At 35.9% G+C, this 15483-nt stretch overlaps 1 protein-coding gene across 1 annotated transcript in view; it reads right to left on the reverse strand.

Moving 5' to 3' along the window:
• The window catches only part of Tbc1d22 (TBC1 domain family member 22), a 239663-nt gene that overhangs the window by 86593 nt on the left and 137587 nt on the right, over positions 1 to 15483 (reverse strand). The window contains exon 8 of the mRNA XM_090415889.1: positions 12635 to 12700. Coding sequence (XP_090272015.1) covers positions 12635 to 12700 — 66 coding nt within the window. The remainder of the gene's footprint in view (positions 1 to 12634; positions 12701 to 15483) is intronic.

Here is a 15483-nt window from a genome sequence, read left to right on the forward strand (position 1 = left end):
TTTCTTTTTCATAACAGCATTATCAGAAAAGAATTATAAAAACATGCTGTTACCTGTAAAGTATTTTACGCTGCCAATCACAAGTATACTCTTAGTTGGTATATGAGCCTCACAAGCCAACTACGAATATGCTCGTATGACACTTACTGCAGGCAACGAGATTACTCGTACTAAACAAGAGCGTAGCAGTGAAAGTGTGTATACTTGTAGTTGGTATGTAAGCCTCACAAGCCAACTATGAATATATTCATATGACACTTACCGATGGCAACGAGATTACTCGTACTGACCTTGAAGAAGTGAAATTGCTTGGCTTGCAGTAACAAACTATGCCCGAGGAGCATGCAGAGAACATGTTAATCGAGAAAACGTGATACATTATATTACTAATAATAAAGTAACACAGCCATTCTAGAAATAAGTCAACCGAATAAAAATTTGTATTTAAGATTCTTTTCCCCCTAGAAACTACATCTAATAAAAGTTATAAATGCCTGCACACTGGTAAACCCAACAAGTTTTTGAAGAGCCCTAGAATTCTGCAGAACACACTTTAAGAGACACTGCTCTAAAGATAAAATGATACATACATATTCGATCCTCTCACTGGTCATATTCCAACAAAATTAGCAACTTAAAATAGATATGCAGCAGACAGCAGTAATAAGCATATTTTTTGCATATTCATATTACAACAAAATTAGTAATAATACAAAATAGGCATTTGTAATGACAGCATTTCCTAATAGATGCAATAAGTAAGGTAAACAAACAAAAATTTAAAAAACCTATTTCTGACATAGAAGAAAGCATTATGTAAATAAAACTGATGATTAAACTGAAACTCTTCTGATTTGTTTATTCAGTAACTAAGAATTCTCACTCATCATGGAAAGTTGAAAAGAGTGCAATTTTTAATCCCTGCTTAATAACGTTTTACAAAATATAAAGACAGACTATTTCTTAAGGCAAATGACTGCAAAACAGAAGCTAATGTACTTTGAACATATTACATTATTATTATTGTACGGGTGCTCCATTGAGTCCGAAGACTCATCGCAGAAGAACCAAACTATCCACACAATCTATCACACCTCTTCTTGAACCCATTAACAGACAAAGCGCTCACAACTGACTCTGTCAACCTATTTCACACATTCACAACTCTCCAAGCAAAAAATCTAGACCTCACAACCCTGCTAACCACACAATTATTCAACTTCTAGTGACCCCTTGTTCTGGTCCCTCCAGTCAAGTGCTGAAACATTTCCCCTGCATGAATCCTATAAAACCCTTTAAGTAACTTAACTGTTAATAAAAAGGGCAAAATAATTGCCTTACATAAGTAAATAAATTATGAGGGTAGTCTGAAAAGTTCTCAGCCTAACAATGAAAAACCAAATTTATAATTTCAAAATTATTTTTTTTTTTTCAACATAATCTCCCTTAAGACTAATACATTTATTTCAGTGATGCTCCAGTACCATTATCCCATCCCTGTAGTGGTTCTCAGTAAGATCTGTAAAATATCCCTCTACAGCTGCAATCACCTCTTGATTCGAAGAAAAATGCTGACCAGCGAGGAAGAGTTTTTAGTTTTGGGAAGAGATAGAAGTCAGAGGGAGCCAAATCTGGGCAAAAAAGGGTGGATGTTCCAACAATTCATAGTGCAGATCCCTTAATTTTCCCATTGCCAAAACACCTTTGTGGGCAGGTGCATTGTCCTGATGAAAGATAATTTTTTCTTCTGTAAACTGAGTCTTTTCTCATAAATGTTTTCATCTAGTCTGGTTAAAACATCTGACTAATATTCTCCGGTTAATGTTTTATCCTTTTTCCAAGATAATTAATAAACAAAATGCCTTTAGCATCCCAAAACACTGATGCCATTATCTTTCCAGCTGATGGAACCGACTTTGTCATCTTTGGCACTGAACAACCGGCTTCTGTCCACTGTTTTGACTGCTGTTTGGATTCTGGTGTGTAATGGTGAATCCAAGTCTCATCCATAGTAATAAATCGACCCACAAAATCAGTTTTATTCTTGTTAAAACTGTTTCAAGCACTGTTGAGATTTTCATGTGAGTGTGTTTTTGATCTGCTGTGAGCAAGCACGGCACCCATCTTGCGCAAAGCTTTTTCATTGCAATTCTTCATGCAAAATATACCCCATGTGTTCTTTTGAAATGCCTATAGTCTCAGCAATTTCACACTGACAATTTCAATTTCTCAGCAATTTCAAACTTTGACTCGCCGGTCATCCAATACCATATCGTGCACTTGATCAATGATTTCTGGTGTTGTTACACTTTTTGGACGTCTTTCACGTTGATCATCTTCAAGGCTGGTACAGCCACATCTAAACTCGACAGCCCATTTCTTAATTGTCGAAAACGAAGAAGAAGAATGCTCATAAACTTTTATGAACTTCAAATGAATTTCTTTTGGCATTAAACCTTCTTTTACAAAGAATTTTATAATCTCACGATACTCAATTTTATTCATTTCAATGGATACAGACAACTTTTGCTTCATACAGCTGTATAAAACAAACTACTTGATAGAATGACTTGCAACATTACATGGATGCTTATGACAGATGTATACCAACTTAAAAAAAAAAAAAAATCTTTCCAATAGTGTTGCCATCTATGGTCGAGGCCGAGGACATTTCAGACCACTCTCGTATTTTGCCCTCTTTCCACTTCCTTGGAACTTTATCAGAGCTGAGACTTAAATTAAAGAGCCTAGTCAGCGGCATTGAAAAAAATGCACAGCTAATAATAATAATGGTAAGTATTTACTGGACTTCTGCTAAGGACAGGGACTAGCCATTACTAACAACATGTTTCACCGTAAAGATGTGCACAAGTTCACATGGAGAGAAAACACAAGAAATAAGAAAATTATATAAATTAAGTGGATATCAAATCCAACATCATTTCAAAGCCAAATACAGAAACTATAAAAGTTCCACACGAAAATTGAGCAGAGAGCTTGCGGGAATACACTTGCTGCTATACTACGAGTTGCCCTAGCCGAAACTTATAGGAAGCATGAACACTGAAAGCATCCGTATATTCACCTCCTATTGGTCCATTTTGATAAGGTTTCACTGGTCTGACAGCTGTTTAAAACTCACTGGTTTTCGTCAGAGACCAGGCAGAAACCTAAGAGAGCAAAAACTCTTAGTACTAAGGAACTCGAAGTGTCGGAGAGGTATATTTTCCATAAGCGAACTCTCAGTCGGTGCATAAAGTATTTACTAAAATAAAGAGCCAAAAGGCTTCAAAAAGCCAAAAGCCTGCAGGAATACACTCGCCGCTCTGTATTTGGCTTTGAAATGATGTTGGATTTAATATCCACTTAATTTATATAATTTTGCATCACCGAAGTGAAGCCTTTTGGCTCTTTATTTTAGTAAATACTTTATGCACCGTTCTGATAGGAATAGTAATTCTGGTTTAGATGACTGTAGGTGGCGGTGCACATCATTTATATTGATGTTTAGGCCAGATATTGGCGAAGTAGATTGTCAATTTTTTGTTTTCAGTAAGAATTAATGTTGGCGAGTTGTTTGGCTGGATTTCTGTTGTTTTTTATGTTTTTTTTTAATTATATTTTGTGAGAGAATTTTCTCCTTCTGCAGTAAAATCACATTTATTTGGGTTGTGGTCCATTGTATTTGGTGAGGAAGAGGTAAAAAGGAAGTGGGGCATTCAGTAAGAGGTGACACACTTGCAAACATACAGCCAACACAGAGGGAACTCTGTCTCCTGTTGATGTGTGGCCTAGAGAGTTCCCCCCCCCCCTACATCTCCAGTATTTGGTCTCTCTCAAGTCATGCATTGTCAAAACACATGGTTGAAGGATTTGATACTAGCTGATTTGGAAGCTTCCAGATTCATCACCAACTGGTGTGGCCCCATGTACTAACCAGCAGCTGGCCTGCAGAATCATTTTGCTGTTGTACTCACACCCACATATGGGTGATGGTCCAGGCCCACTACAGTTGAGATCGGTACGTCATTGAAGGTATCACTCTCACTGCATGTGGGAAGAGCAAAGGGGACAGATACCGGAGCCCTTGCTCTAGTGACCAAACATGGCTGGCCACTTCAGGTCTCTAATAAGCAAGGTGATTGTATTTAACTGGGCAATGAAAGACATCACCCAGAGAAAATTGGAAATAACTGGATGATGCACAACATCTGTTAAGTATCATTCAATTAATACCTTGGTGCTTCACTATTCTTTTCATACCATATTTCTTCCAAAAAATCATTACTAATCATTCAAATTCCCATTCAGATGAACAGATATATGCTGAACTTGGTGACCAAGTAGACAGCATTCCTCTCTTTGCTTCAATGACTATGGTTCAAATCCCAGTGGCATGGATATTGGAGCAATTCATCATGTGGTGCATGACTTTCCATGTCCAGCATAACAACCCCCTCCTGCTTTATGGAAACATGAAAATTAGCTTCCCTTCCCCCAAAATATGTGAAATGCCATATTGATATCTAGAGCAGAATAGCCTCATTATCAAACCAACTACAGTACCAATATGATATACATTTTTGATAAAGTAAATGAAAGGGAACTGTTATTAAAAATAAATTAACAATATAAAGGCACTGTTACTGATTAAAGTGTAATGATACTACAAGATCATCATTTTGTCCTAAATTATAATCTGACCCAAAGAAATGACAAAGTGTAAAAATACTTAAATTTAAGCAAATATTTTTATTATTATTATGTGACACCTCCAGGGAGTCCAATGACTCATCGACGGTGGGCACCCACTCCTCAACTCAATCCATCAACTATGGCAAACCTCATCATCTACACCAACGCCATCTACTGACCACCACGACCACTAGTATTTTCACAGATAATCACAGACAACTATGCCCATGGCAGGATTTGAACCCACAGCCTTTTGGCTGGAGAGCAGATACACTAACCACTTGGCCAACCAGGCTGACATTTTTCATCTGTAATGCAAGTTTGTTTGTTTGTTTGTTTGCTTTGTGCAAATCCTATTGTGAAGTGCTGTACTTCATAGTTTGGTATAATTAAAATAAATAAATATATATATATATTGTTATGTGCCATCCAGTCATTTTCAACTCTTGGTGATCTTGTGAACAAAGGCTCTCCATATTACTCAGCCTCTTATCTTTTCTTTCAACAATTGTAAGTTCAAGTTGGTAAGTCATTTTATGTTGTCCATCCAACTTGTTTGTGGTCTTCCTCTTCTTCTTCTCATTCCCTCAATCTTTCCCCCAACATAGTGTCTTTTCCAATGATTCATCAGCTCACATAATATGTCCAAAGTACATTAACTTCTGTTTAGTGATCATCGCCTCACTATTCTCTATATTCTAAAACAATAAGGTTTTATATTCTCTAAAACCTTCTTATTGGTCATTCTTGCAGTCCATTAGATTATTAATAGTCTCCTCCACACCCATTATTCAAATGAATCAATTCACTTGCTATCTTTCTTCTTAATAATCCAGCTTTCACATTCATATATCACTACTAGAAATACCATTGCTTTAACAATTCTAACTTTCATGGCCTTATTCACACTCTGTCTTTCATAATTTTTGCCAGATTTAACATCGCTTTTTTTCCCATGACTATCCTTCTTTTAATTTCATCTTCACATTTACCACCATTTCTGATTCTGGACCCCAGTAAATCATAACTTTCAATAATATCCATTTTATCTCTCTCTATTATAAATTCACTTAAATTGTCAGAAGCCATCACTTTTGTTTTGCTGATGTTTAAATTAAGCCCAGATTTGTTACTTTCCCTCTTAACCAATACAATCAACGGCTCCAGATCTTCCTTCTGCTATGAGGGTTGTACCATCTACGTATCTTAAATTATTTATTTTCCCGCCACTGATCTTAATGCCAGCAGGATCTTTGTCTAAATCAGCCATTCTCATAACATATTCACTATAAATATTAGAAAGGTAGGGCAACAGTATACAACCCTGCCACACCCCTTTTTCCACTCAAACACTGTTTCTCTAAAGACTGTTTTTACTAAAGTTTTTTTGCTACAGCTCTCTTATCAAGAGAATTAGATGTTCAGATATTCCCATTGATTTCATTAAAATCCACAGTCTGCTGTGATCCACACAATCAAAAGTGCTTACACTTGGATAAAGGATTAAACTAAATTTATTATAGTCTAACCAAGTGGAATATAAACTTCCAACATCTTTCTCTAATCCAGAGTAATTTAATAATAAGGTGAGACACCTTTTGGCAACTCATACATAGTAAATATGACTTCTCCATTACTTCCACATTAGTATCACCACTTGTGGGTCTGGCTCCCACTGATGAGACCTCGTTGAAACCAGTCTGGGTAGTGGTTTCAATCTTTCAAACCCTTCCCTTAATGCATAGCATTATACATGTCCGCAAGGAGATGTGCTTTGCATTATGGGAGATACTAAGACAATTAGTGACGAGAGCTTGGTCCACCTTTACCGCAAGTTGCCTCAGTCCTGAAGATACTTCAGGTGCAAACTTTGTTTGCTTACGCTTGGATAAAGGATTAAACTAAATTTATCATACAATCAAAAGCTTTCTTATAATCAATAAAATAAATGAATACTTCCTTCTGAAATTCTCTTGTTCTTTCCATAATCCATCTCATGTTTGCTATTTGGTCCTTAGTTCCTCTACCTTTCCTAAAGATTGCCTGTTCTTGTAGTTTCTCTATTCACATATGGCTACAACCTTTGTTGGGTCACTTTCAGCATAACTTTACTTGCATGTGAAATTAAAGCGATGGTTCTATAATTGCTACAATCTCTGGCATTTGATTTTTAGGGACTGGGATGAATACTGATGTTTTCCAATCTCTAGGCCAGTATATTTTCTTCCAACCTTGTTGACAAATTTCAGTCAATATATTCACCACTTCATCCCCCAGCTGATGGTGTGTCAGTGCTCTCAATAATTCCACTGACACACCATTAGCTCCTGGAGCTTTTCCTTTTGGCAGTTGTTCCATTGCTGATAGCATTTCACTTTTCATTATCATGGGTTCCTCAACCAATTCTCTCCTTTCAAATTCTCCTTCAATAGTATTATCTTTTTTGTACAAATCCTCTACATACTCTTTCCATCTTTTTTTCCCTACTTCTTCCATTAGACATTTATCTGAATTACTTTTTTACAACTCCTAATCTAGGGATAAACTTCCCTGTAACATCATTTATTTTTCTAAACAGATCTGTTGTTCTACCCATAATATTGCTATCCTCAATTTCCTTGCATCTTTTGTTTAGACATTTTTCCTTATCTTTCCTAGCCTGTCTTTGGAAATCTGCACTCAGTTGTCTAACCTTTTCTTTGTTTCTCTAAAGTTTCATTTGTTCTCTTCCTGTCCTCTCCAAACTTTTTAATTTCTTACCAACTTCTACTTTTAAATGCTTCATTTATAGCATCTAAATCAAATCTGATACTGTCCTTTTGTTTCTTCTTAGTCCTTAATTTCAATTTAACTTTAGCTATTAATAACTCATGATCTATCCCACAGTCTGCACCAGGTAGTGCTGTAGCTGCATGGAGCACTCCTCCATCTACTGTTGGCAACAATATAATCTATCTGACATTTGTATTCTCCATTAGGTGAAGTCCATGTGTACAATTTTCTCTTATGTTGTTGGAAGCAAACGTTTGCAATCAAGCAACTGTTCTCAACACAAAACTCCAATATCCTCTCTCCTGCTTCATTCCTCAGTCCTAAACCAAATTGTCCAATGATGCCTCTTTCTTCTTTTTCACCCACTTTTGCATTCCAATCACCTAATATCAAAAGAAAGTCTGTTTTATTAGTACTGTAAACTAATAAAACAGACTTTATAGGCTGCTATAAAATTATTCTACCTCATCTTCACTTGAGTCTGTAGTGGGTGCATACACATGTATGAGTGTAACATTCACTGGGTATGCCTTTATTCTGATTACAATTATTCTATCAGACACTGTTGCAACCCAAAATGTATTTTCTGTATTCTCTTCTCACCATGAATGCTACTCCATTTCTTTGAAGGCTTGCATGTCCAAAGTAATACATGATGAAATCATCAATATCAAAGTGACCAATTCCTGTTCATCTCAGTTCACTGATCCTTAACATCTTAATTCAAGTTCTTCTCATTTCTTTCTTCAATGGTTCCAGTTTTCCTTCATACATTCCATATTCCTATCTTATGTAAATCAGTAAAGTGGAGGCGTCTTCTGAGATTAACTCTATTGCAAGTTGAACTTCCAGAAGGCTTTAATGCAGCTTCATCATTCTTGTTAATTTCAATGGAAGTTCCTCTCTGCTATTCCCCCATAGCCTTCCAACCTGGGTGTCCCATCTTACAGCACTATATCACAATACCTTAACTCTCTGTTCATAAGATTTTCTTGGCAAAATATATATATATATATATATAGAAGTGGTTTGCCATTGCCTTCTTCTGTGTTTATTTAGCCTACTAAGTATAAGGCCAAACAAACTGCAAGAGATGAAAAGTAAAATAAGAAAGATTGGGGGGGGGGGGGGGAAGAAGAGTAGGGACCGGTCTATAGATAGCAGATATATTACATGAAATAAGGCATGATCCAGCATCAGGTACCTAGGGTTCATCACTCCTGTACTCACTAAAGTGAGTCCTTGAGGGAGATATATATATCAGGGCTCCCACAGGCTACTGAGAGCGTTCCCTAGGTGACGGATGGGAGGAAACCCTGACTACTACCCACTGGATATCAGGGCAGCTCTGAATATATTGAATAAAGATTCGTAGACCAGTAGTTTTGGACTAGTGATCCCATGTGAAAATATTGACATTCACCAACATGCAGTGGGCCAGCATGTTGAAACAGAAATAGAATGGCCCTCATTCTCCAGAGGCCAGATTGTAACCATCAACAGCAGCAGCAGAGAGTTAAACATGAAGGCAGAAGGTGCTAAGAATCCCCAGGTAACCAAGATCATACTGCCATTGGAAACTAGACATTGGAACTTTAAATTGTAGGACTCTGAGCAGTGAAGCATGGCTTACTGAACTAACTGAAGAACTAAAGCGACTAAAATGGGACATTCTTGAGCTGTGTGAAGTTAGACGTAATGGTGAAGAAATTCTTCAATTAAAAAAAAATGGAGACATATCATATTATAGAGGCCAAGATAAGGAAAGAATCAGTGGAGTTGGATTCATGATCTACAAAAATTGAAGAACAGCATAATAGAATTTGACAGTATATCTGATCGAATAGTAAGTATTGTTGTTCAAATCTCAAAAAAAAAAAAAAAGATATACTCTTAAGATCATCAAGTCTATGTGCCAACAATAAGTCATACTGATGAAGAAATTGAAGCTTTCTGTGTATACCAAGTCTACAATGAAGGAAAACATCATTTCAGAATTGTAATGGGAGACTTTAATGTTAGAAGTGGTATACAGCAATCAGATGAAAGCTCAATGGGAAATTTTGAATATGGCATGAGAGACGATAGAGGAGCAAGGTTAATAGAATTTGCAGAAAAAGAAAACCTGTATCACAAAATTCCTTTTTCAAGAAAAAAACACATAGGAAGTGGACATTGAAAAGTCTAAATAGAAAAACTAGTGAAATTGAATTTATCCTCAGCAATAATATAATAATGAGTTTGTGTACATCAAAACATGTACACAAACTCAATATTAAAAAAGATATATTCCAACATGAACTAAACAATAGATTTAAACATCTTATTATAGATGACAATGTTGATTCATCAGAAAGTAATGACATTATTACCCAAAACCTTTTATAATGCTCACTTGAAATAGCTGATACCACAGAACAGAAACAAGACAAAATTTCTGAAGAAACAAAACAGAAACGAGACAAAATTTCTGAAGAAACAAAACTGCTGATGAAAAAACGAAGAGAAATGAAACAATCAAATAACCTACAGAATAAAATTGAATACACTGAATTGTGGAAAACAATCAGAAAATGTCTCACAAAAGAAATAAGAAAATTCAATTGTAAATTCATACAATAAACAATTGTAAACAACTGTAGTCTGAACAGCAATAAATAGATGGTTGCAGTCAAACTACAAGATGAGACCATAATCAGAGATAGATATGCTATAGCAAAAAGAATTGAAGAATTGTACTCAGTATTATATCAGGATGATGAATTAAATGAAGAAGAAGACAACTATGAAATAGCTGAAGTACCACAGATTCTACCAGAAGAAGTTATGTGGAGCATCCAAAGCTTGCAAAATGGAAAAGCAGCAGGTGAGGATGGAGTTATAGCTGAACTTATGAAAGCAGGTGCCTGAAGAAAAATGATGTACCAAGAACATGGAAGGCTACCATAATTCTGATACATAAAAAAAGGTGAGGTAGAAGACTTGACGAACTACCGGCCCATCGGTTTACTATCTGTGGTCTACGAAGTGTTTACAAAAGTCTTAGCTCATAGGCTTTGTATGACTCTAGACCTTGCATAACCAAAAGAAAAGGCAGTTCAAAGTGGCTTTAGTACAATGGACCATATTCAAGCTGTACAGCAGATTACTGAACGGTGCAATGAATATTAGTTACAATTGTGTCTTGGTTTTATTGATTATGAGAAAGCTTTATACTTAAAGCATTATGAAACCATTGGAGCAGCCATACATCAGGATCATCAAAATCAGCATACACCAATGCCACAGCAGCAATTCATTTCAATGGAAACATCTCTACTGTGGAAATACAGAGAGGTGTATAAGATAGGGTGAAGCAATATCTCCAAAATTATTCACAGAATGCCTAGAAGAAATATTCAAAATTTATTTAATTTCCTCAATGAGGTAATTAAACAAGTAGATCATTACATATACTTAGGACAACAGATATCAATGGAACAAAATATCATGGACAAATAACGTATGATGCTTGGATGGAAAGCATTTGGAAAATTACGTTCAAAATATTTAAAAACCTACCATTATGCCTGGAGAGAAGTTTTTAACCAATGTATTCTTCCTATATTGACATATGGCTGTGAAACATGGACACTAAATGCAAAGGAAATTCAAAAATTAAGAACAACACAATTTAGTATGGAAAAGAAATATGCCTGGTATCACAAGACTGAATCACAAAAGGAATACATGAATAAGAAACCAAACCAAAGTTTCTGACATTATAGGAAGAGTAAACATTTGATGTGGCAATGGACTGGGCATACTGCTCAAAGATAAGATCAACAATGGACAAAAGATATACTGGATATTGGCTTTTCTAGATATAAAATTTACTAGATAAATGGATGGTCTCAAGATTTCTATCTTTAGAATGCCCACACACACCGATAGATACCTACATGCTTCATCTCACCACTATTCCCCCTCAAAAATAAGGAATTATTTCCACACTAGCTCATCGGGAAAGATCCTTGTTGTCAGAAGAAGAGGAACTTCAACAAGAACTTAGTTACCTCAAAAGGACCTTCTTAAATAACGGTTACTCCCCTAAAAATATCTATAATCGTCTTAGTGTACGTAATCAACATAGTAATGAAGATAACTCAAACCCAAACAGCCTACATCTCCTTACCTAAGTTCTCTTTCCCTTAAGCTGGCGAAAATCCTGAAGAAATTTAATGTTAAAACATTTCTCTACTTATTTAAGTTAAGGGATATTACATCCCATATTGTTTCTTAGCCGAATAAGAAACTCAAAGAGTTTCTTATTCGGCTAAGAGACAACATGGGATGTAATATCCCTTAACTTAAATAAGTTCATGTCGCCGAATTGAAGCCTTTGGCTCTTCATATAATTAGTAATATTTCTCTACCTTTCCAAAACTCCGATCTTGCTCAGTCAACCTAAAGTAAAACACAACCTTCTTCAGTTCCCAGGAGTATACAAAATCATTTGCAGTTGCAGCAAACCATATTATGGCCAGACAGAAAAGTCCATCTCTCTCTCTCTCTCCGCCTAGAAGTACATCAACGTGACATGTCTTACAACAGAAGCCATGCTAGTGTGCTATCCAGCCACGTTTTATTCTCTGCCAATACCAATGTTGAAGGACGACAACATCAAATAGACTGGAACTTAACATCAAACTTCCATAAATGCTCCGATGAATTGGAAAGACGTGTCTTGGAATCCAAAGAAATAGCTCTCAACCATACCTAACAGCAATCTCAGTTACAGCCTACCCAATTCACATAGCACTGTAATCCAGTTTTGGAGTACTCATGATATCGTTCACACGCAAAGTGCTTCAAGCCAGAACTAACGCTCGGACTCAATTTCAAACACAATTACTACTTGTTCTAAACTGTGTTTGTCTAAAGTACAATATATTTTTAACATGTTGTTTTCTCCGTGGTACTGTATTTACCTGACGAAGTCGGCATTTCCAATGAAACTAGTAGTGAAACCTTATTAAACCTCTTATATTTTATCTCGGTGTTTAAGTCAGCTAATAATTTTAAACATGTTATCAAACCACGTCAATTACATATATTTTATATATATATATATATTTTATATATATATATATAAAACAACATACAACACAAAGGCACACACACTTACCTCCTGTACAATTTCTTGTTGAAATAATGGAACTAGAGGACTCATTCTTGGAACATCAATGTGTATCTAATGAAAGAAAAAAAAAAACAAGATGTCTTACTTATATTATTGCTAATTTTAAAAAAATGGATTTGGAAGCAATGGCATTATGCTTAAGAGAAAATGCTTTTTTTTTTTTGAACTGCATATATGTATGTGTATGGTTAGGATTGGTAAGAATTATGCTAAGTCAACTAAATTTAGCCATGAGGCAAGCACTGTTTAACTTTGTTTTCTAACCAGCTGTCTCTTCCAGGGAAATCCCCCCCATACAAACAGAGAATTTTGGATAGAAAACCATCCTGCCAGTCCATGATGTGTTTATTCCTTAAATCCTGTATGGAATTTGAACCCAATTCTTTCCAAATTTACATGCCACTGTTCCTCCTTCCAAGAATGCAATAGATTAGAAGAACAATTACAGTGGTACAAAACATATGGGCATGCACAACCATAACTGCACATGCAACCTGCATGCATAAATATTATACTATGTGTGAAACTAGCAACTGTCTAAACTTAATCTCTGGCTCAAGTTATAGCAAGTATGTTAAAACTTCTCAAATAACTAATAAAGTACAGTGAACTCTCTCTACATGGTGAACTTACAGGAGTCAGATGGTTTGCTATAGTGAATTTGAATTAGAAAAGGTTCATAAATATGGGAATTTGGGCTTTGGTCAGAACTTTAGAGTAGTTTGTTATAGTAAGCAAGTTTCTTATAGCATGAGATGTGTGTATGTTTAATTGCTGAATACTTAAATTAATTCCACCTGGAACATAACTATTACCTGTCGGCCTGGTTGGCTGGGTGATTAGCGTATCCAGTCTCCAGCCAAAAGGCTGCGGATTTGAATCCTCCCGGGGTATGGATGTTTGTGATTGTCTGTGAAAATACAAGTAGTGGTGGTGGTAGTTAGTAGATGCCGTTGGTGTAGATGATGCGTTTCGCTGTAGTTGGTGGATTGAGTGTTGGAGGAGAAGAAGAGTTGTAGAGTAAGTGCCCACCCTCGATGAGTCTTGGGACTCCTTGGAGGTGTCACTTAATAATAATAATAATAATAAAGACTAAGCAATCACATATTCAAATCAATGTCAAAACTAATCTAAAATAAATTATTTAACATTACATAAAATTTAAAAAACCAGACTTTTTGTGGTTATGAGACCATAGGTTCTTTAATAATACATATATTAGTATAATCCCGCCTACTAGTTTCGCTAGCGACTATTTAGCTTTGTCAAGGCTCGAACAGTACACACAAGAAAATATGAGAGAATACAGAAACGTTAACTGTTAGGCAGTTAAGTTTGAACTTATGCGTGACAATGCGTGCATGTGTTGAGAAGCTTCAGTCAGTATCATGGAACTCCACAGGCATTCTTAACTCAAAAGACTATTTCACTAAGATAAACAATCTCCTGTCAGACAGTTCCACATATAAAATACTAAAGAAAAATTCTATTATGACAAACCACAATGAAACAAACCTGCTGATCAGAAATATAACCAGTTGGCCTGAGGAATAAAAAAAAGAAAACTCAATTTCTGCACATCCCATAACTCCTCGCCTTTATGGTGCACCCAAAGTGCAAAAAGAAGGTGTTCCACTGTCTGATTGTGGATGGCAGATCCTCCCCCATACGTATTGGCTAAACACCTTGCTAACTTACTAAAAGGAAAAATTAGACAAACAGAGTCCTATATTAAGAACTCTCAACAATTTGTAGAGAAACTGAAGTACTTTAAGCAATCACAAATGGACATAATGGCCAGCCTGGATGTAGTTTCCTTATTTACAAATGTTCCAGTGGAGGAGGTCATTAACATTATTAAAGATCTCTTCCCTACAGACATTACACAGTTGTTCAATCACTGGCTGAAATCAAATTTCTTCAAAGTAAACAACACAGTTTACCAACAATTGGAAGGCCTAGCAATGGGTAGCCCGCTGTCACCACCTTGTGCAGACCTATTCATGGAAAAGTTGGAAAATGAAATTTTTACCAAAATTACACCTAAACCATCGATATGGTGGAGATATGTTGATGATATTTTCATCATTTGGAATGAAAACATGAAAAACCTACAGGTGTTTTTAGAGAGAATAAACTCACTTCACAACAAAATTAAATTTACTCTAGAAGTTGAAAAAAAGACAACTCCCCTTCCTAGACATACTGGTGAAAAGGCAGAAGAATAATTTTAAACTTTCCATATACAGAAAACCTACAGACACTGGACATTATGTACATTATTCTTCTAATAATCATAGATCACAAAAACATAGCACCATTCACATGTTACGGAACAGAGCCAAAATGTTTATTTCAGACGAAGAAGAGGTACAGACAGAACTTTCTCGAATTGCTATAACACTATCGCAGAATGGTTTTCCTACAAACATCATCAACAAATTCCTTTATAAAGACAACCTCCAACAACAAGGAACAGGTCGCCCAGTACGCTTCAATAGTAGTCATCCCTTATGTTGATTCAGTCTCTTCAAGATTAGAGAAAATGTTAAAATCTCACAACATCAGAGTGTATTTAAGCCAACTACTACCATCATACAAGTATTAAGATCTCCTAAAGACAGCGTACCATTTTTCAAATATCCAAGTGTTAATAGAATTTCATGTATGTGCAGTCTTTCATATATTGGGCAAACTTCAAGAAGCCTGGAAATCAGACAGAAGGAACATGTTAGGGATGTCAATCACAACAGGACAGTCTCCTCAGGCTTAGCACATCACTTTTCTACTTCCAACCATGCAACTGACTGGAAAATAGCTCTATGCCATACTTA

The sequence above is a fragment of the Typopeltis vanoorti genome, chromosome 3 (assembly GCF_054136105.1).
Source record: "Typopeltis vanoorti isolate ZY-2024b chromosome 3, IOZ_Tvanoo_1.0, whole genome shotgun sequence".
NCBI lineage: Eukaryota > Metazoa > Arthropoda > Arachnida > Uropygi > Thelyphonidae > Typopeltis > Typopeltis vanoorti.